This window comes from Anastrepha obliqua, chromosome 3 (genome assembly GCF_027943255.1).
Source record: "Anastrepha obliqua isolate idAnaObli1 chromosome 3, idAnaObli1_1.0, whole genome shotgun sequence".
NCBI classification, from domain to species: domain Eukaryota; kingdom Metazoa; phylum Arthropoda; class Insecta; order Diptera; family Tephritidae; genus Anastrepha; species Anastrepha obliqua.
This window is the reverse complement of record NC_072894.1, coordinates 76,577,766-76,598,291: the sequence shown is the minus strand read 5'-3', so window position 1 is coordinate 76,598,291 and position 20,526 is coordinate 76,577,766. Positions and strand designations below refer to the sequence as shown.

Genomic DNA, 20,526 nt, shown 5'->3' with positions numbered 1-20,526 from the left:
CTTTATGACGGAAAAATTTCTATATTTTTTCAGAAAGAATGACATAATTCAAAGCAGAAAAGTTTATGTTCAAGAAAAAGTAGCAAATCGCTCATTTCGGTCGAATTTTCTACTATAATGTATACTACATATGACATATCACTAGTTTGCATAGAAAATCTGCGACTTTAGCTTTTATTTAACCCAGAAAAGAAAGCTGAAATCTATAAGTTGCTCTCTTGAATAATTTTGTTTTTTGAGTTATGACACTATTGAAGTAAATGAGCAATATGTACCTTGTGTTGGACTAAAAACTCGAAAATTTTGTATGGCATATTCCAAAAGTATATCATCTTAAAAATATAAATTCAAAAAATCATAAAGATCGGAGCACTAGAACGAAAGTTACAGACCGTGGAAGGGCGCGACCTTATCCATAAATGAAGAGCACGCAAAACTTTAGATTATTTCTTTTGAAAATTACCGTCGCGGTGATCATTACTTATCAAAAGCTATTTGACCGATTTGTACAAACTTTTTTGTTAATTATTCGAAGTTACAACCTCGTGCATCTGAACAGTTCACTTTTTATAAATATTTGCATAGTTCGCTGGAGTTATTTTCTTTTTAATTTTTCAACCCCTCAAAAATCTTTTTTTTTTTGGTGCAAAGCGGTTTTCATATCGAGAAAAATTTTTTTTTGGGTAAATAAACCGTTCAGATTCACTAAAAAACATTTTTCTACAATCACCACAAGCCTTTTCTAAAATGCGGCGTTTCGGGGGAGGGGCGATATATATATATAATTGGCGCGTACACACTTTTTGGGTCTTTGGCTGAGCTCCTCCTCCTATTTGTGGTGTGCCTCTTGATGTTGTTCCACAAATGGAGGGACCTACAGTTTCAAGCCGACTCCGAACGGCAGATATTTTTTATGAGGAGCTTTTTCATGGCAGAAATACACTCGGAGGTTTGCCATTGCCTGCCGAGGGGCGACCGCTATTACAAAAATGCTTTTCTCAATTTTGGTGTTTCACCGAGATTCGAACCAACGTTCTCTCTGTGAATTGCGAATGGTAATCACGCACCAACCCATTCGGCTAACGCGGCCGCGATATCAACAATAAATAATAACATTTTTAAAAATAAAAACACCAAAAGGTATTTTTCGAGAGTTACCCTTCAGTATGATACTATATATGCCTCATTTGAATAAAAGTTCTAAAACATATTTAAAAGAAATTATGACAATCGTCCATTTTTTCGGGCTCACAAGGTATATAACCCCTTAAAGAAATCACACGACAGCGAGTCACCCTGTCTGAAACCTCGTTTAGTGGCAGCCATTGCAAAAAGTGTATTTGACTGATGCCAGGTTCCGAGGTATTCTAAACTGACACATGGAACAGACTGTGCCGGGCACCAAGAGCTGCTTGTTTGTCCCCGCACTGGGGTTGGAGCAGGAGGGAAGTGGATGGGCTATGTTTGGGGAGTTGTGTTGCGCCGATAAGCTCGCTCCTTACCGTGAAGGTAAGGGTTGTGGTGGCGGTTGGTAGTGCCAGCCGATCAGGGGATGTGGTAGACGTTGAGGCATTGGACGATGGTGGCGGGAGCAATACGAGGCCACATAGCGTGTGGACCACTCCCTATGTGACTTAAGGCCTGAACAAGTCTTGAGGTGGCTCCACCCGTTGCACTTATTGCACCTAACCAAGGTGGAGTTCGGGTGGAACCGATTATGGCAAACGCAGCAATAGAATACCTCTGGCCCAGGGTTGGATTCAATATCAGCCCTAAGGAGAAGTATTTGAAGGAAGTTTGTTACATAGAATTGCTCCTGTGACGATAGAGAGGGGATGATAAACGGTTCATTAGACAGGGCTAGTTTACTGGGGCGGCAGCCCTTGGCCGGGAAAAACTCGAGTCATTCCAGTAACGTAGAACCGGCTACCATAGGAATGTTGTGATGTGCGTTTTCATGTTTTCCTCAACTGGAGGGACCTCCGTTTTACCGCGCCTCCAGCAGATGCGTATCTTATGCGTATGAGTATCTTTTTCATGGCGGCCGTGTGCTCTCCCGCGGAGCCATAGTACCATATATATATATATTTTTTTTTTTTTTTCATGGCAGAATGGAGATTTGATATTGTCTGCCGAGCAGCGACCGCCATTAGAGTAACTTTTTCTATCAATTGGTGTTTCGTGCCCGGGTTTCGAACATGTGCAACTCTGAATGGTAGTAAAGCACCAACTCATTCGACTACGACGGCCGCTAATATTGACCTTTATACCTTTTAAATTTTGTTTGCTTCGCCCGCACTCATCTGGAATATGCTGTTTTTATTTGGATGTCTTACAATCAACTTCCAATAGCAATAATAGAGCGGTTTAAAAAATATTTCTTATGCCATATGCACGACATCTTGTTTTAATAAACCTGAATACCCTGAAATTGTGATAATATTACGTTACAATACTTACTACGCTACACTTTTCGAAAACTTAAAGGTGCCACTAAAGAAAACAGTAGTGGAAATAAGCTTCTTTTGCTTGAAAATGCGTCCGTGCACAAGAACTAAGTTCGATGGCTGCACTGCGCAGGTGAAGCCTCGAAACTCTTTAAAAAAATTACAGTATTTGTGGTTAAAATGCGTTTTAATATCCATCCCAGTCTCATATGCAAATAACATCCATACATAAATAATATGACCATTCACATCATACATAATAAATATTTAAAAATCTTTCGATTATACATAAAGCTATTTTCCACATTGAATGATTGGTTCTTTTACTATAATGGAATTTATAGTTTCCTTCCTCAATATCCACGACTTGGTCATTAGAGAATTTTAGTAATAAGTTTCTAAATAATAACAATTTTAATAAATAAGTTTAAAAAAATTAGTTTAATCTATTCTTTGAAAAGTTTATATCTCACTAATAAGGATGAGGTAAGAAGGGAAACCATTTGTCGGCATTGTTGTTGCGATTATTCTAAGCGCCACCATGAAAACGACTACATGGTTAATAAATACTTATCATAAAACAGAAATTTCTGTCGTTACATTGTCTAATAAATACACCGGCAGCGGCAAACGTCCAAACGTGGGCTTATTACCTCAGCAACTTTCGAAAATTCTCCAACTCGAAAATACTTCTTGAAAGTCTGAAAAAGTATCACAATGATTATTGAATAAATTTCTTATATGCATATGGATCTGTTATCCTACCTGCCAAATGCGTTAAAGAGCGCAACAATTTCTGTACGAGATAGTTTAAATAGAGGATTCGCCTCTATATGTGGTCGATCCCATAAGCCACTCTCTGTCGCCACATTCAACTTCTCAGAGTAGAGAATTTTTAGTGCTGTTCCAAGGCCTTGGGTCTGTTAAATGAATATAGAAAGAAGGTATAAGTAAGCTAATTTGCAGATATTTCACTGACAAATTTAAGTTTTTATGCCAGCTTACCTGCAATTTGCCCCATAACCTGCACTTATCACAACCCACACAATCCATTATTCTGGATATGTTTCGAAATTTCTCTTTATACTCATTTTTGAACTTGAGCGATGCTACACCATTCGAAAACAGCACGTTTTCATTAAAATGCGAAGAGAATGACCTGTCACGCGAAAAATGCTTAATGAACACTTATATTTTCAAAATTTTGATATAATATTTAATATATTGGAGTGGCTACTCACTCGACAACCGATAGTAGATCATTAATAGCCAACTTCACCTCCTCATCTTCCTCCGCAATGCCGGTATAATACTCTTCCCGTCGTAAATATGGCGCTGCTTTCGCCAATGCACGCAATTCCACCAAATAAATGAAGTAAAGATTCCTTAACCAATGTGGTCCTTCATTGTTTGTTGTTTCGGGACTAAATCGTCGTCTGAATTCTTCGATATTTGGTCCCCAAATACCTTGAGGGTCAAGAAAGTCTTTTGATTCGGATAACAAATACTTGGCAGATAAATGAATATTGATACTGCTATGCAGTCCAGATATGATGCGATAGAAGGCACGTTGCTCCAAGCACACTTTATCCAAATCTAGATGTGGCAAGAAATCGGAGAGAGATTTCGTTTCGTTTTTACGTCCAAAGCAATTTTCCATGTAAATGCTACGCCAAATACGATGCGCGGATTCTCCTCTATAGCCCGTATAACGCTCGGGATTTATGAGTAAATCTACATATTGAGAACCGTTGTATTGATCTTCTAAAATACAGAAATCTTCCTCCGCTTCATCGTGCCTTGCCCAACGTTCGAACTCGCGGTGCGCTTGATCACTAAGACTTGTATCCAAATAACTCAAAACGCTGTTGTACTCTTCGGCCTCAGAGCATTCCGCCGATTGGGCTTCTTTAGAGTACTGGCAAATAAAATATAAAAGTTATTTAATTAATGCATGTTTTTATGCACGCATGATCGGAGTGGAGATAACATAAAATTGGCAAGAGATTACGTGAAACTAAATTTAATTGATGAAAGAGTTTCGGTCCTAAATATTGGGTTTACTAAAAAGTTTGACAACAAATTGGAGTTGAAATCAAATATCTCGTGTAATATATATTCATACATAGCCTGTTTGTAAGTTCCAATAAAGAAATTAAGAATTGGACAATCGTATAACTTAATAAATGGCATGAACGAGCATTTAATTTTTTCCTGAAAAATAAGGGAATGCGGTCCATTGCCGGGGAACTAAATATCCATCACAAATCAATTTTGAATGATTTAAAGAGAATCATATAAAAAGAAGAAGCAAGACTCCTGTGCCACTTAAATTAACAGTGAAACTATTATAGAATACGAATTCCTGTTAAAACGGAACGAAATCGATCAAATTATTACTAATGAAAAATGGATCGATTGCAACGAAAATGTACGACGCAAGCAATTCGAACCAAAATTGATAAGCAGAAATTGCGTCGATATTATTATCATTATTATTATGAGGGGATTTAGAACTGCGACTTTCAAGATATATTGTACTTCTTTCATGAATTCAGAATATTTCGCTGAGCCCAACTTCCTCAATAAATTTTTGTAATTGTCTAATTTTATTGTGTTGGATTTCCTCCTGTGGTAAAATATGTTGACCTAGGGGTTTGTGCCGCTTATACACAAGTGCTGGGTACTATGCCAGTACATGATTGGCGGTTGCATCTTGCTCCCTATAACTATAGTTTAATTGGAATATATTCCCAGGTTAGTAAGACGAATATTCACACAATGCCCTGTTAGAACTAAAGTGCATGTTGTTGTTGTTGTAGCAGCATAAACATTCCCCATACTTACATACGGGGAGTGCTGCTGGAGTGACAGTCCTTGGCCGGATATAAATCCGGGTCGTTTCGGTAACGTAGAACCGACTGTCGCGGAAGCAAATTATAGTGCATTGTATTCCATCATAAAACCAGCAGTATACATTTATTTTGAAAAAATAACAGCAACTGACTTCGATTCGTTGGAGCATTTGATGCTTCCACCATATAGATCTGGCGTTTATATATGTTTGCATATATGTTTCTTTTTTTGTACAAGTGTCTTGCGCGAAAGTATTAAAAAGTCAACCAACAAAATTGCACCTACTTGCTTTATAGAAGTTCTTTAAAAATAATAACTGCTAAAAAGAGAACATAAATTAGTTACTGAACTTTTCGGATTACGCAATATACAATCAGCCACTTGAGTTGTTTGTTGTTAGTATATCGATACATTGGATTCGGCATAAATTATTTTTAATCAGTATCCCAATACGACAATAGCATATGTATGTGTTGGATGTGTAAATAAGAAAATAAGTCAGTAAAGTTAACTCCCATTTAACATACGTGGCAAGCTCTACACTATATTTGCATAATGGTTAACAAATCTACTAATTACCTTAAATGCTGCGAACTTTGTATTATCGCTTTGTTCAATTAGGCCTTTAGGTATGTGATCTTCATCACAGTTCTGCACTTGGCAAAAACGTATAGCACATTTGCTGTCATCAGGCCAGAACGGGCATGCATTTTTCAAATTCACCTTGTAAAAACGGAAGAAGTTTTTTACCAGCAGTGATTTGAGGCGCGGATATATTTTTATGTTGTTGAAATGATCCACAGTGTCCACCGTACAACTACAATCGTTTATTGAGCCCTTCAGCTGCATTAAAATACATAAATTACATTACACAGCCTGTATAGAAAAGTTTGAACATTTATGGTATTTACCTCGCAAAAGCAATTGTTTTTGTCCAACTCATCGTGGGCGGCAAAATAACCGCTACAATGACGTACCCACAAGATGACGCACAGCATCAACGCCAGATACCACGCACCATCGCGTAGCATCCGCCTCGCAGCCATTTCCCTTCTTGTAACTCACCTATGTAGGTCACCTTCTCTTCTCCTTGTTAGCTTATATTAAAGTGGGCGCTTCCTTTAACTTATTGTAAACACCTATTTGCGTACACGATTCTTTAAAAAAATTCCTTTATGTTTGCTTGTATTTCATAAACATAAATTCTAGTGAAAGTTTTTTCTTCAAATTTACGATCCACTTCACTCTTTCTAATGGAAATATGCGTAATTGCTATTATTGTTTATTACTATACTTTTATTGATTCTAAAATATGTTCACCCATTCACACCAGCCGCAATTTAATATCTTTTGAAAATGCTTTTCGTTACTAATAATTTGCTATTTGCATGGAACAAACAACGTAGACGCTTTATTTCTCTTACGTGTCTATTTTGTTGTTTTGGTTTAGTTTGTTTCGCTGCTGTCAATTACGTTATCAGAGCGTCAGATGTTAGTTGTGCCATCTGCTGGCAGCCTTCTCAGTGCTGCCAAATTTAAGTTTTTGTTATTTCGGACTCACATATGTATCCGAAAACTTAAAATTCAAATTCATAAGCGTTAGTTATTTGGTGCAACTCTGTGATATATTTTTTAAAAATAATTAAAATTTCGCATGTTTGAGCAGTTAATAAAGTGCAACTGTAATATTAAAGGCTGTGCTTTCCTTTTCTACCACGATATATTTGCTTATAATGTCTAAGTGCGTGGACCGAATTTAAAAATTATAACACGCAAATGTAGTCACTATATCAGCCTTTTGATTTATATTACTTTTTATAAATTAAAATTAAGAATTAATAGCAATATGTAACGTTTTGCAGAAGCTTAAAAAAATGCCCTATTACAGACGCTTATTTCACTTAAATACAAAACAGAAAAGTAACAAAATCACTTATAAACATTCTTTATTACATTAAGATTCGATTTAAAGCTATTTTTACTAAATAATAGTCCAAATTCTATTAAAATTCTATTATTACAAATGTTCTTCTAACCGTTTGTAATACCGTGCAGAATAAATTTGAGGAGCGAACTGTCAAACGAACGATGAGAGAGAGAAGAACAAAGCGAAATAAGAAAAACCCAGTCAACCAAAAGCGAACAATTCTTTTATTATTATTTTTATTATTTATAGGGGCGCTTTTTTAGTTTCAAATATACATAATATTACAAAAACAAATATTTTTACAAAAACTGAAAATTTGGAATAAAAAGTGCATAAGTGCTATGAAATATAAAACCTAAGTTAAATGCTTGCTGGGTTGACGACTGCTGTATACTCTTCTCTTCAACTGTATTTCAGTACAAACTGCAAATGCGGTCGGAAAAAACCTAATTTTTAAACTTCTCCTGGGGGTTCTATAGGGACACTAGGGGGTTGGGACTTTCACAGATATAATGGTGTGACCTTGCTCTTTCTAATGGGCGGGGTGGGTGGTGCCACGCCTCCTCCCCCTCCGCACCCCATTCAAATATATCGTGGTAGTAAAGGAAAGTTTTGCTAAATTAAAAAATAAATTTGCATAGCAAAACTTATCCTACCATTTAATTAGAAAAGGGAAAGAAGAGGCTCTTCATATAAGAAGGCTCGTTGCCTTCTTATCAATTTATATACATATGTATGTATAGTGGCTCAATAAAGAACTCGGGCACCCAAGTGATATGTTTATGTGTCACATTTATTTTCGTTCTTCAAGCGTATTTTTCAAAACTACAAAACACGTAAACAAAATTTAACTGATTCATACATAGAAAATACAAACATAAAAACTTAGCAAATACATGACAAAAAAGAACTCGGACGTTTGTATAAAGTAGAGTTAGGCAAATAATATTTAAGAAAAAACAATCAGCTAATATTTAGTTGGAAAGCCTTTATTTTTTCTTGCAGCATTCAGTCATATTGGAATGGATTCGACCAGCTTCTTGCATGTTAAAGGATATATTGTTCCCCACTCTTTTTTAATAGCCTCTTCCGTGTCGTTTTTATTTTTAATAACATGCTTTTTCAGTTGGTTTTATAAATGAGCCCACAGATCTTCAATTACATTGATGTCTGGAGATTTTGGAGGTGTTTCAAGTAGTTTAAGCCAGTTGTAGATAAGCCATAGGCGTAAACATCGCGCTGCGTTCAAAAACACTTTTCTCCCTATTCATTTTTGTTTTCTCTTCAAGACTATAACAACAAGAATTGCCGCAAAATGTCTTTATTCATAATATTGTTCAAGCATGCTTGTGCTGTATGTGGACTGAGTTCGAAGGCACAATCGCTTGATTAGTCGCATTACCCCTAAAATATTTATTTAAGTAAATAAAGAAACAAATAAAAATGTTTTTGGAAATAACGATGTTGTCTGTCACAGCTCTTAAATTAATTAATAATTGAACTCTGCTATAAGAAAATCTCTATAATACCAGGCTGAGTATATGAAACCAGTTAGCGTTCTCCAATTTTGACGATTTAGTATATAAAGAGTTTTCCAATAAGAGGTATTACTTTGATAAAAGATCAATGGTTTCGTTGCTTGTGTGGCATGTAGCGTCGTCCAGACGTTGTCCAGATCAATACCATCCAATTCCGGCCATAAAAAATCGTTAATCATCTCTCGATACCGCAATCCATTCACCGTAACTGTTTCTCCAGCTTCATTTTCGAAAAAGTAAAGTGCAATGAATCCGCTGGACCATAAACCACACCAAACAATCACACGTTAAGGATAGAGAGGCTTTTTAACAATAACTCTTGGATTTTCTGAGCCCCAGATCCGACAATTTAGCTTGTTGATGAAGCCACCGAGGTGGAAACGGGTCTCATGACTCAAGATGATTTTTCGATGGAATTTCAGATCATTTTCATGAACATCAACGACCCAATCAGCAAAGACGCGACGTTGTTGATGATCGGCCGGCTAGAGTTCTTATGTTAACTGAACTTTATAAGCCTTAAGACCCAAATCTTTATGCAAAATACGGTGTAATGACGTTTGTGGAATGCCTAATTCCAAAGAACTACAAGAATTGACAAACCTGGGTTTACTTCAACACTTTCGGCTACAGCAGCAATATTTTCGGCTCTTCTTGAGCGACGTGCACGGGTTTTATTCTTCACACTTCACTAACTTGTCCCAACATCTCAAATTTTTTCAGCAATTTCTGTATTGCGGTCCGATAAGGTCCATTTTTATAGTGAATTTTAAAGCGTTGTTTAATCGTGTATCGTTCCATTTATATTAATAGCGTGATTTCTATTTGTCAAATATCAAAATAACACCTGTCATTGGAAAACCCTTTATATTAGCTTCTCTGCATTTAAGTATCTCTGTGTGATTTCCTTCAGTACAGGGAACCTTCCTTCTTCTTCGCTTGTATTGCATTCAGTTTTAATAAACCACATCTTGCTTTAAATATTGTTGTGATGTCAGCTAGCCGCATATCTTCTTTTTGAATCTCTGTAACGAAGATAGATTTATGAACCGGATTATTACTGGAAATTTTAGTTCATCACTATAACATGAGTAGTGGTGAAAGTATTTGTAGTATCTTTAAGATGAGAGTCTATAGAATTACTTTTCAAAGTTGTTCAAGTTATCAAAATTATAATTTTCTAAATGCCAAAGCAGTAGCCATCATATTCTTAATCGATTTTAACTTTTTGAAAATCTCTAATTTTTTTTTTAAATATCAGTCACCGTTTTTACGAACATGCGGTGTCTGTATCTTTAGTTTTAAAAATAGAACTTTGTAAACTTTCTCGCAACACGTGTGATGAAAGAAATATTTTCAATTACTCTCAATTGAAATTAACTACAAACATTTGTTATCTGGGGAGAGCATTTCCGGGTGTTATTGGATAAAATCCTTTATAATAAATGCATTCATAATCCTGAGACAAGCATTGAAACGAATCCCAAATAAAGGGTTTTCCAATAAGAGATGTTATTTTGATATTCAAAGAAAAATGTGATTTTTTTATATAAAACATCAGGTAAATGACCACCACGACCACGCTTACAGGACAATATCCTTTTCATGAAATTTTCCATAGCCGAATTGCAAAGTGGCTGCCCTATGTCCCCGATAGCCTCACGAATTCCATCTTGAATCGACCCAGGGATGTTGGCGTAGACCTTCTCTTTCAAAGAAAAAATTCACAAGGTGTTAAGTCACAAGATCTCGGTGGCCAATTTTGATCACCTCTTCGAGAGATAACACGGTCCGGAAACTTTTCCCGTGAAAGATCAATGGTTTCGTTGGTTGTGTGGTACGTAGCGTCGTCTTGTTGAAAATAAACGTTGTCCAGATCAATACCATCCAAATCCAGCCATAAAAAATCGTTAATCATCTCTCGATAGCGCAATCCAATTCCAAAGAACATCTGTTATTGGAAAACACTTTATTTATGAAACCACATTAAATTGAAATGGTGGTGTTCTGGAATACTTGGACGAAAAGTTTGCCTAGATTCCATCATATATTGCTAATTTAATTCCTGACTTTATTAAGTCAAACTTGTCCATGACGATACATAATCTTTATCAAATTTTTCGTCAGATATTGGTTCGCATCATAATTTCGATTCTTTAACACTATCTTCAAAGATATTTCAAAGGGAAAATAAGCACTCAAGCCCTCCGTACAGATCAATGTGATGGTCTGTTGAAAACTGTAGAATCCTTTTCCGGTCGTTAAAAGTAATTTTAACAAATCAGGGAAGTTAGGAAGAGTAGAAAACCATTTAAATTACTCCATTTTGAAGGATGAAGTTAAAAAAACAACATATGAAATTATAGACCCATCTCAAAACTTTTGACTGTTTCCAAACTATTCGAGTGTATTGTTCATGATAAATTATATTTTGCCATTAAGTCCTATATCAGCAGGCTTAATCAACATGGATTTGTTTCTAATAGATTAAAAGCTTCAAATCTATCTGTATTCACCGATTACTGCATTGCTGTCTTCTCTGCTGGACACTAGGCTGATTGTATGCGGAATTTCGAAAAACGATTGACACTGTGTCACATAAAAGTCTTCTTGTCTTTCCTGTTTATGATTTCATTCGTATTTTTTGGATTGCCCTTTTCCCCACTACAGATGTTCAGATTTTTTTACAGATCTAATTTTTCATACTCTCACTATCTGAAAATTCGTGAGGAGCGAAAAAATGTAGGTCTTGTGAATAGGTATATTTGAAGTCTCCACTAGCGTGAGTAGAAATGAAATTTAACCGCTAAGGCATCGTTCTTAATGTTGTCCGTTTCAGTTACTGAATCTCGCAGGACAACTGAACAACAAAAACAATGAAACTAATACATATGGATATGGTGATGTTAACCTATTCACGTTAGCCACAATTTTAAAGATTAACTAGCACCTAACCCTATTTCATACGTAAACTACTCGTAGAAGGATATACATACATACTAAAGACTATATAACTACTATATTTTATTTACATATGCACTGTATTTAATTTGCATGCTTTCATTTCCATTATTTTTCTTCTTCATCAATCACATTTGATAATTAATTACTAAAATATTGATTCTACCACCTTTGTTAACAGTTGAATAGAACCTTTGTTCCCATAACCGCGATTGTCGTTAGTCTTAGAGATCTTGAAAGGCCATCAATCCTCCTTACACACACAGCCTTACCTTATGCAAATATGTTCCAAAAAAAAACAAAACCCTTCGAATTAACCCAACATCGTCACTTTTGCTATTAAGCATGCCACCTCAGAGAACTACGAAAGAAAAAGTCTTAGTGATGTCAACTTATGGGATATAAAAAATGATGAACTCATGCACTTTCAACCCTTACTCGACATACCGCTAAGTAAATTTTAAGACTTTCGTATGCATGACAGTGTATCTGTATGCAAATTAAGAGCATAGAGATTTACGAAAAAAATGTAGAGAATAATTTAAGTATAGAAGACACCAAAAAAGGTAGGGGTCCAAAGGATGTAGAATGAAGTGCAAGAAAGGATGATTTTCGTGATTAGAATGAAAATTAGAACATAAGAATAAATTAAAAAAATGGTGTTAAAGTATAAAAGTATTAAAATTACTTTAGTGGATATAAAAACTTATTGTGTGAGAGCATTCAAGTAATGTGGACTTAAAAAGGACTTACCTTTAATATGAAGTCTTCGATTTCATCGTTAAACAAAGAAAAAGCAAGACATATTTAAATTTGCAGTGAAAACACTAAAACTAGAACTTCCTCTAAACTCGGCGGCTTTAAGATTTGTCAGCTGAATAAAGCGTTGAAAACCATAACGCCTGGAACGCTTGGTATGAAATTCTCGCTTACAGTTTGGCGATGATCAAGAGGCTTTGATCAAAGGCGCTTAGCACACAAGCGACAAGTATCTGCTTAGGTATGTAGTAAGGATCTTTTTTATTTTGCATACTTTAGGCGGGATTGTTTGGAAAGGATTACCTAATAGTTATGTTATTAACACCTAACCCATAATGAATAAAACAAAAAAATCCCTTGAATCCAACGTTGCATATGGTAATGACAGCCCTGCTTTTTTTAGTTTTGACAAACTTTTATGTAATGATTACACTGGATCACAAATTTCAACTTTTTTTCTGCACCAGAGACGCCGTTATGAAATTCCTATGTAAAATTACCATCTGATTCCGAAAATCAAGGTTATTTTTTATTCTATGGTAACGTTTTTGAGATATTTACGAATTACCGTTATTTCAAAAAAACAAAAAATTGGGCCCACTTAATCATATATATCTCGAAAACGAATTGAGCGATTCCAAAACCGTTTAAAGCTTTTAAAAGGTAATAAAATTTCCTATAAACTGTGTGTAAAACACTTTTTGCTAGACCCTGCAGATTCAAAGATAACGAACTATCATAACGGATTTTTTAAATTTTTTTAGTAAAAATATAAAAAAATTTGTACTTTGAGAGAAAGGATCTCGAAAACTTTTTACTTTTTCGTGTATTTTTTGTTTTCACTCTAAGCTCTGTTTTATTACAAAAAAAAATAAACTTTGATTAAACAAAATCGATGAACTAATACAAAAGTTACAAGCATTCAAGTAAATATATCCATATAGTAAAACTTAAGTATCCTACAAATAATAGCATATGTACTGTATGTATTCTGTCTTAACTCTATTTTATAAGTGAAAAAGTTATGTGTCTTGTTTTGACGCTTATTTATATAAGGATCGGTTTCTTTTATGAGAAACCAACAGTAGTCACCCATCATAGCGACATCCCAGAATCCTTGATACCGACTTTCAATCATTTTCATTTGCTGGTGAAACCTTTCGCCATGCTCGTCACTTTCGTCGCCAAGATTTTGTTTTTGATTAAATCGTTCTCTACCAGCTCGAAGGACTTTTGTGTTTGCCTAAAAAAGAAGTAACGACCTTTTCAAAAGAGTCCCACGCCGCTGCCTCCACTGGTGACAATAGTTCTTTGAAATGGGTATTGGCCGTTATTTTCCTTATTTGCGGCCCCACAAAAATCCCTTCCTTTATTTTTGCTTCTGAAATCTGTGGAAAGATTGTTTTCAAATAATGAAAAGCTTCGCCTTCTTTGTCCAAAGCCTTGACAAAGTTTTTGATAAGGCCGAGCTTGATGTGGAGCGGAGTATGAGTATTTTATGTTATCCACCCCAACTTGAAACGCGATTCGTTCTGGCCAATCCTTTATGATGTAGTGGTCTTGACGTGCTCGGCTATCTCATTTGCATAGAAAGCAACAGTATTTTGTGTATCCAGGTTGTATACCACATAGCTTTCCAACGACTTTTAGATCGGCACATATTTTCCAATCATGTTCTTCGTATTTAATTAATTCAAGCAATTTTTGCATTGTCTCATATGTTTCCTTCGTATTTACTGTATGCGCGATCGGGATAGATGGCTTTTGGTTGCCAATATGCAATAATACGGTCTTTAAACTTAATTAATTGCCGTCTATGAACAATCGCCACTCTTTTGAATCATATGGTTCACCAAACTGTTTAAATAGACCAGCAATGTTTTTGCAATAACAAACACTGTCCTTCTTCGTATAGAACTGGGAGAATTGTTCGTGACGAGTCATATAATATGTTACCTTAACATCGGATGAAACAAATTTAAATTGTTGCATACGAGAGGCGTGTAGTTCGGCCTTTTCTTTTGACAATTCCAAATCCCTTATCCAATCATTGAGTTGTGCTTGTGACAAAGGGTTTCTTTCGTTTTCCGTTTGCAATTCAGTACAACATGATGCCTCGTAATCAGCTGTTGACAATGAAACTGGAGCCGAAACTAAAGTTAAATTTGATTCTGGCAATGTAGCTTCCGTTGAATTTAGTTCTGGTAATGACACTGTGGATACGCTCGCATAGGTTACTTTTCTTGACTTTCCAACCCCAAATACTTTTGTAGTACAAATATAGCAGTCCGTTGAATGGCAAGTTGGTTCCCTCCTCTTCATTGGTGTAATAAATTTCATATGTCGCCTAAATAGATAGTTTAAGAATCATATGTACATATGACAGAATCATATGTACATATGCTACTATTTGTAGGGTACTTAAGTTTTACTATATGGATATATTTACTTGAATGCTTGTAACTTTTGTATTAGTTCATCGATTTTGTTTAATCAAAGTTTATTTTTTTTTGTAATAAAACAGAGCTTAGAGTGAAAACAAAAAATACACGAAAAAGTAAAAAGTTTTCGAGATCCTTTCTCTCAAAGTACGACTTTTTTTATATTTTTACTAAAAAAATTTAAAAAATCCGTTATGATAGTTCGTTATCTTTGAATCTGCAGGGTCTAGCAAAAAGTGTTTTACACACAGTTTATAGGAAATTTTATTACCTTTTAAAAGCTTTAAACGGTTTTGGAATCGCTCAATTCGTTTTCGAGATATATATGATTAAGTGGGCCCAATTTTTTGTTTTTTTGAAATAACGGTAATTCGTAAATATCTCAAAAACGTTACCATAGAATAAAAAATAACCTTGATTTTCGGAATCAGACGGTGATTTTACATAGGAATTTCATAACGGCGTCTCTGGTGCATTTTGGCTGTAAACCAGTGTTATTATGAGTACTTTTCAAGGCGTCCCACCTGAAAATGCTGTGTTCTCGCATAAGGCGGTTAAAAGATAAGCGTCCTGCTCCACACTACATGCTGCTCAAACTATTACTTCCATTCCATTACTTTTCAAAGTATTGCACCTAAAATAAGAAAAAATGTCCCTACTTATGCTTGGAAGCACTGCTTTAATCATATGGCTTGTTACCTAGGCGGCTATAAGTCGCTTCATCATCGCTAAATTGTTGTTGCTTTCGCATGCAAATTTTTTGCTTGACCAGAATCAGAATTCTCTAGTAGAGAAGTGATGAATCGAAAGCGGCAATTGACATTTTATCACTGGTGTACAACCATTTAACCGCTAAGGCATCCCTTTTAAAAGTTGGAGTGGTTTTCGAAATTATTATTTTTCTACATTTAAAAATAAAGTAGTAATGCGCTAGGCCCCATCATTTCAATAACGCACGTAAATGTGGTTACTTATATTTTATATTTGGCTTTATCTTAAGTTCTCATCAATCGATTTCAATACATTAATAATTTTCACGTTTACATCATCAACATAAGTTAATATTGCAAGTCATCGGTCATATCAAAGAGTGAATGCCGAATAACTAACCATGGCTTAAGGTAGTGGCCCAATGCTTGCTTACTTGCCTTCGAAAACTGTAAAAAAATAATTTAAATGTAATGAAATGTGTAAAAGTTCGCAAAATGGCAGCTTGTCCTTTCGGTCCGCCAGTCTTTCTCATGCACACATGCGCCAGTTGGACACACCAAGTGAAGCCAAGTCCTTCTCCACCTGATTTTTCCAACGTAGAGAAGGCCTTGCTCTTCTACTGCTACGACCAGTTAGTACCGCATCGAATACTTTCAGAATCGGAACGTTTGTACCCATACAGACGTCATGACCCATCCAATGAACCCGCCGAATCTTTATTTCCTGCGTTATGTCTATGTCACCGTAAAGCTCATACAGCTCATTAGTCCATCACCTACGATACTCACAATGTGCAAAAGTCCAAAAATCTTCCACAGCATCTTTCTCTCAACGCTTCAAGTAACGGATATTGAGATCGTCCAAGCTTCTGTGCCATACTTTGAGATGGGCATGATGAGAGCATTAGTTTTTATTCGTCGAAAGAGGATTTTACTACTCAACTGTCTGACGGCTTATCATAAAGTGATAAACTTAAATCACCTAGCCAAAACTTTTAGTAAAATTCTTGTCATATCCTGACGAATTCTTATGCTGAAAAGTATACATCTAAAAATGTCTCATACATTTTGTGTTTACTTTACAAGTATGTGTGTGTTTTTGGTTGGGAGTTATTTTCGTGGGTTTATTATTTTTTTTCAAATACTTGAACAAACTTAATTCCAAGAATACGGAGTTGATTGCAATCCACCAAAGTCTATGCAATGGATTTCAAAACTGTACTAAATTTTAAAATTTAAGTATTGCAATGGCGTTGCGTTATTCATTCAAATTCCAGGAGTGCTTGCTTATGGGGAGCCGGTAAGAAGCGTTTTTGTTTTCTTTTTTTGTTTCTAACAGACAAAAAAGCTTTTAAAGCATGGTTAACAGTAAATAAATATATAATACATTATAATTATAGAACGGCCCAATATCGATTTTTAAGGCCAAAATGCCCATTTTAAGGGCCAAAGTAATAACCACGCACAGACTTTTTAAAAATCCAATATTTTTGTTTAAAAACAGAAAAAGGGTCTTAAGTCTCAATCACAACATACAAAAATAAAAAATACTTATTTTTACATGTATACTTGCAGTAATTATCTCATAGTTAAATAATTTTCTACTATATTGTAAAAACAATCGACATCATAACTATTATGCGTATTTACAAAACGGAGCAAAAGCTCTTTCAGATAGCTTGCGCATCGTCAAACACTCCTTTGAATTAGCAATTAATTTCGAAATTTACTTAAAGTTTCCTTTCTCAATCTTGACCCATAGGCATCTTATTCAAGTGGCTATCATAACAAACCTATTTGACAAATGGTTCAGAAAATTTTGGTGGGCTTTTTCGAAACATGCTTCTTGGCAAGCAAAATGTTGGATTTGAAGTGGGAAGTATTGCCCCGCCCTGTCATATTTTAGGGTTTCACTGCTGCGCCAATTTCCTTATTTAAGAAAAATAATTTATTATATCTTTATAAAAATGCGATACATGGCACCCTTGCTTACAATTTCTTTCTATAAAATATTTAAACGCTGTAGTATTTTATTTCGACCTTTCTTACTCCCATATACAAAAATATTGCCTATAACACCTAACCGTTAGCGCTGAATCAATCACTTCTTATTACAATAAATAGAAATAATCCTAATAAAAAGCGAATTGTATGTACATACGAGTATATGTATGTATGTACTGTATAAACTTGTATGTATGGATCAGAATATCTCATGGCAAACATAAAATCCTTAAGGTCTTTTTTCACTATTTTATACTTCACTTTATTATTAGCCCGTCTAGAAAATAAAATGCCTGTGCATACAAAGGATCTAAAAATTCTCACGCGAAAAGTGAAATTTAAACTACATATCATCAAACTTTGTGCCTACTAAAAAAATGTCTAAGAAATTCAAAAAAAAAAAAAACAAAAACTGAAAAAAATTTTAAAATGAAAGGGTTTAACATTTTTTCTAAATACTTTAGCAAACGCAGAAAAAATGAGGAAAAAATGCTTTCGTGCCGCTTCACTAAAACAGCATCAACGTAAGCAGCAACGGGATCATCAACATCAAACCCTTTTGTTTAATCAAATCAGACAATAAGCGAGAACCAACGAAAGGACATAAGAACGAGTTGAACGCTAACAGAAAAAAACTCATCTGCATATAGAATCGCCTGCGGACGCGATGAAACATACAAACGCATACACACAAGCAAACAGCTGCCACCACCACAAACGCCATCAAGCAACATCTCAACCAGCCGGCGAGGATCTTCGTGCTGTCTGTGATCCCTGGCTCGCATTTATCTATTTGTCTAGGTAAGCATTTACCAAGATAAATATGAGCATTTTTTGCTTAATTTTTTATTTGATTTTTCACTTATTTACCACTTTCAATTTTTTCTGTTCATTTTTCTCTCTTTATAGTTTTGCCACTCAGTCTTTAATTTTACTTTTGATAGCATACGGTTACGCGGGTTTAATCAAATTTTTTTTAAGAAAAGCGTGTGAAGATGAGTTTCGAAAAATTTATTTATCATTTTTTATTTTCCCACAATTTTTTACAAGTATTTCGTTTAATGCTGAGAACTTTTCCAAAGCAACGAAGAATGAAGAATTTTTTATGTTTAGCTACACGTATGCATATACATACTTAGTGTCTCGCGATATATGACGAAATAGCGAAAAAGGAGACGGTTTTTGACTAAAGACTAGGAATTTACTGGTACATTTCACACAAATGTTCAAAAAAATGATTCCCTGAAATCTTCATAAGCCCCACCTGGTTTATATTGGGAAATGGATGTTTGTATGAAAAACAAATCCAAAGAATTATACGCCATTGGTGCCTTGCTAGACTCTAAATAGGTCAAAGAGACTTGATTCAGCTATAAGCTAATGTGAAGATTGAGGTTAGAGGAAAACGTTAAGAAGGCCTCCAAAGCCTTATGAGCCTACTGGAAAACGCTTGTTGCGACCTGCTGTTTATCCACTCGACTCTCAAATTGTTATCATAACTCCAATAATTCTCTCTATTTTGGTACTGTTATATGGTATACGGATATTTGTAAGGTAAAAGATCTTGGTCAAGAAGTTGAAAGAAGTGCAGGACTACAATACAGTAGTCCAGCAGCCACTGACAAATGGCTGAATGCATTTCTGCATAGAAAAAGCTTGTCATCAGAAAATACTACAACGCAATTGTAGGAGAAGCTAGTCCAAATACTGAACCTGTACCCGCTAAAGTTAGTCGCAAAGAACTCAGAACTGTCATACGTGGCAATAGAGAAAGATGAGTGCAGAAAAGGATTTAAGGTAAATCTCCAAATCTATAATTTTTCTCCGTACATAACTAAAATAACTTAAGAGGTGGGAACCATTATATGCTGTTCAGAGCTTTGCCTTCCAAAGTCATACAATCTTGCGGATTCCTGCAGCGTTCTTCAAGTCGAAATGTAGGATGATTTGGCTGCCAAACTAAACCCTACTACGTACGTATTATGTGCACATCTTGGTTGATGGTCCAATCTGATGGCAATACTGACTGCGAAGACCAATTCGATTTGTGTACAACAGTGCAATGACAGATGAAAACTGACCTAACAGGTAAGTCACTATTTGCTGGGTCTCTGTGCACAAAGACACAGATGCAAATGAGTGGGCCGATGTGATAGCCAAAACTGGTGCAAACCCAAAGTAAAATAGGTGTAGCAGGGATGCTAAAGGTACGCTATGCCACTGTTTTATCTATACTTACATATGTGTAAAAGACACAAGTGCCCTATAAAATGATCGAAACATTTGCGTGGTAATGCAACAAAATCTTACATCTGGTACACGGCTTTTCAAGTCCGAAACTGTGTATTCATATATAAATATTGAATAACCGAATGGGTTGGTGCGTGATCGGTGCGCGGAAATCAGAGAGTACGTAGGTTCGAATCTCGGTGAAAGATTGAAGAAAAAGTTTTTCCTAATAGCGGTCCCCTCGGCAGGCAATGGCAAGCCTCCGAGAGTATTTCTGCCATCAAAAGCTCCTCATAAAAATAGCTGCCGTTCGGAGTCGACTTGAAACTGTAGGTCCCTCCATATGTGGAACAACATCAAGACGCACACCACAAATAGGACAGGAGCTCCGCCAAACACCCAAACAGAGTGTACGTGCCAATTAAATATATATATTTATGCCTCTATTAAGTGGTTTAAAATATGCATACAAATTCGCATATAATCCTTTAAGCTACTCATAAAGTGTCCTTGCGCTTAAACAAACTAATGAAGTTCTCCACTCAGCAACCTGGGCGAAATATGTAAATCCCAACACATACTCATACAACCATAGACCAATGCAACAGTTCGCTTATAGATCACTCTTTGAGATCATGCAAATATTATATTAGA

General features: G+C 35.5%; 2 protein-coding genes and 1 long non-coding RNA gene across 3 annotated transcripts in view; 1 reads left to right on the top strand and 2 right to left on the bottom strand.

Moving 5' to 3' along the window:
* Positions 1–2,615: 2,615 nt before the first annotated feature.
* On the bottom strand, positions 2,616–6,755 carry LOC129241802 (ero1-like protein). The gene is made up of 6 exons (XM_054878312.1): positions 6,215–6,755; positions 5,883–6,146; positions 3,689–4,365; positions 3,453–3,606; positions 3,213–3,367; positions 2,616–3,148 (listed from the first exon to the last, which is right to left on the bottom strand). The coding sequence occupies exons 1-6, from the start codon at positions 6,347–6,349 to the stop codon at positions 3,097–3,099; spliced, it is 1,437 nt and encodes a 478-aa protein (XP_054734287.1). The 5' UTR covers positions 6,350–6,755; the 3' UTR covers positions 2,616–3,096.
* A 1,249-nt stretch (positions 6,756–8,004) lies between these two features.
* Positions 8,005–20,526, top strand: part of LOC129241668 (protein masquerade) — a 40,178-nt gene continuing 27,656 nt past the window's right edge. The window contains exons 1-2 of the mRNA XM_054878127.1: positions 8,005–8,066; positions 18,108–18,444. The gene's annotated coding sequence lies outside the window, so the exon portion shown is untranslated. The remainder of the gene's footprint in view (positions 8,067–18,107; positions 18,445–20,526) is intronic.
* Positions 8,023–18,709, bottom strand: LOC129241669 (uncharacterized). The gene is made up of 3 exons (XR_008582151.1): positions 18,514–18,709; positions 8,760–9,793; positions 8,023–8,634 (listed from the first exon to the last, which is right to left on the bottom strand). It is a non-coding gene; the product is annotated as an uncharacterized LOC129241669 (long non-coding RNA).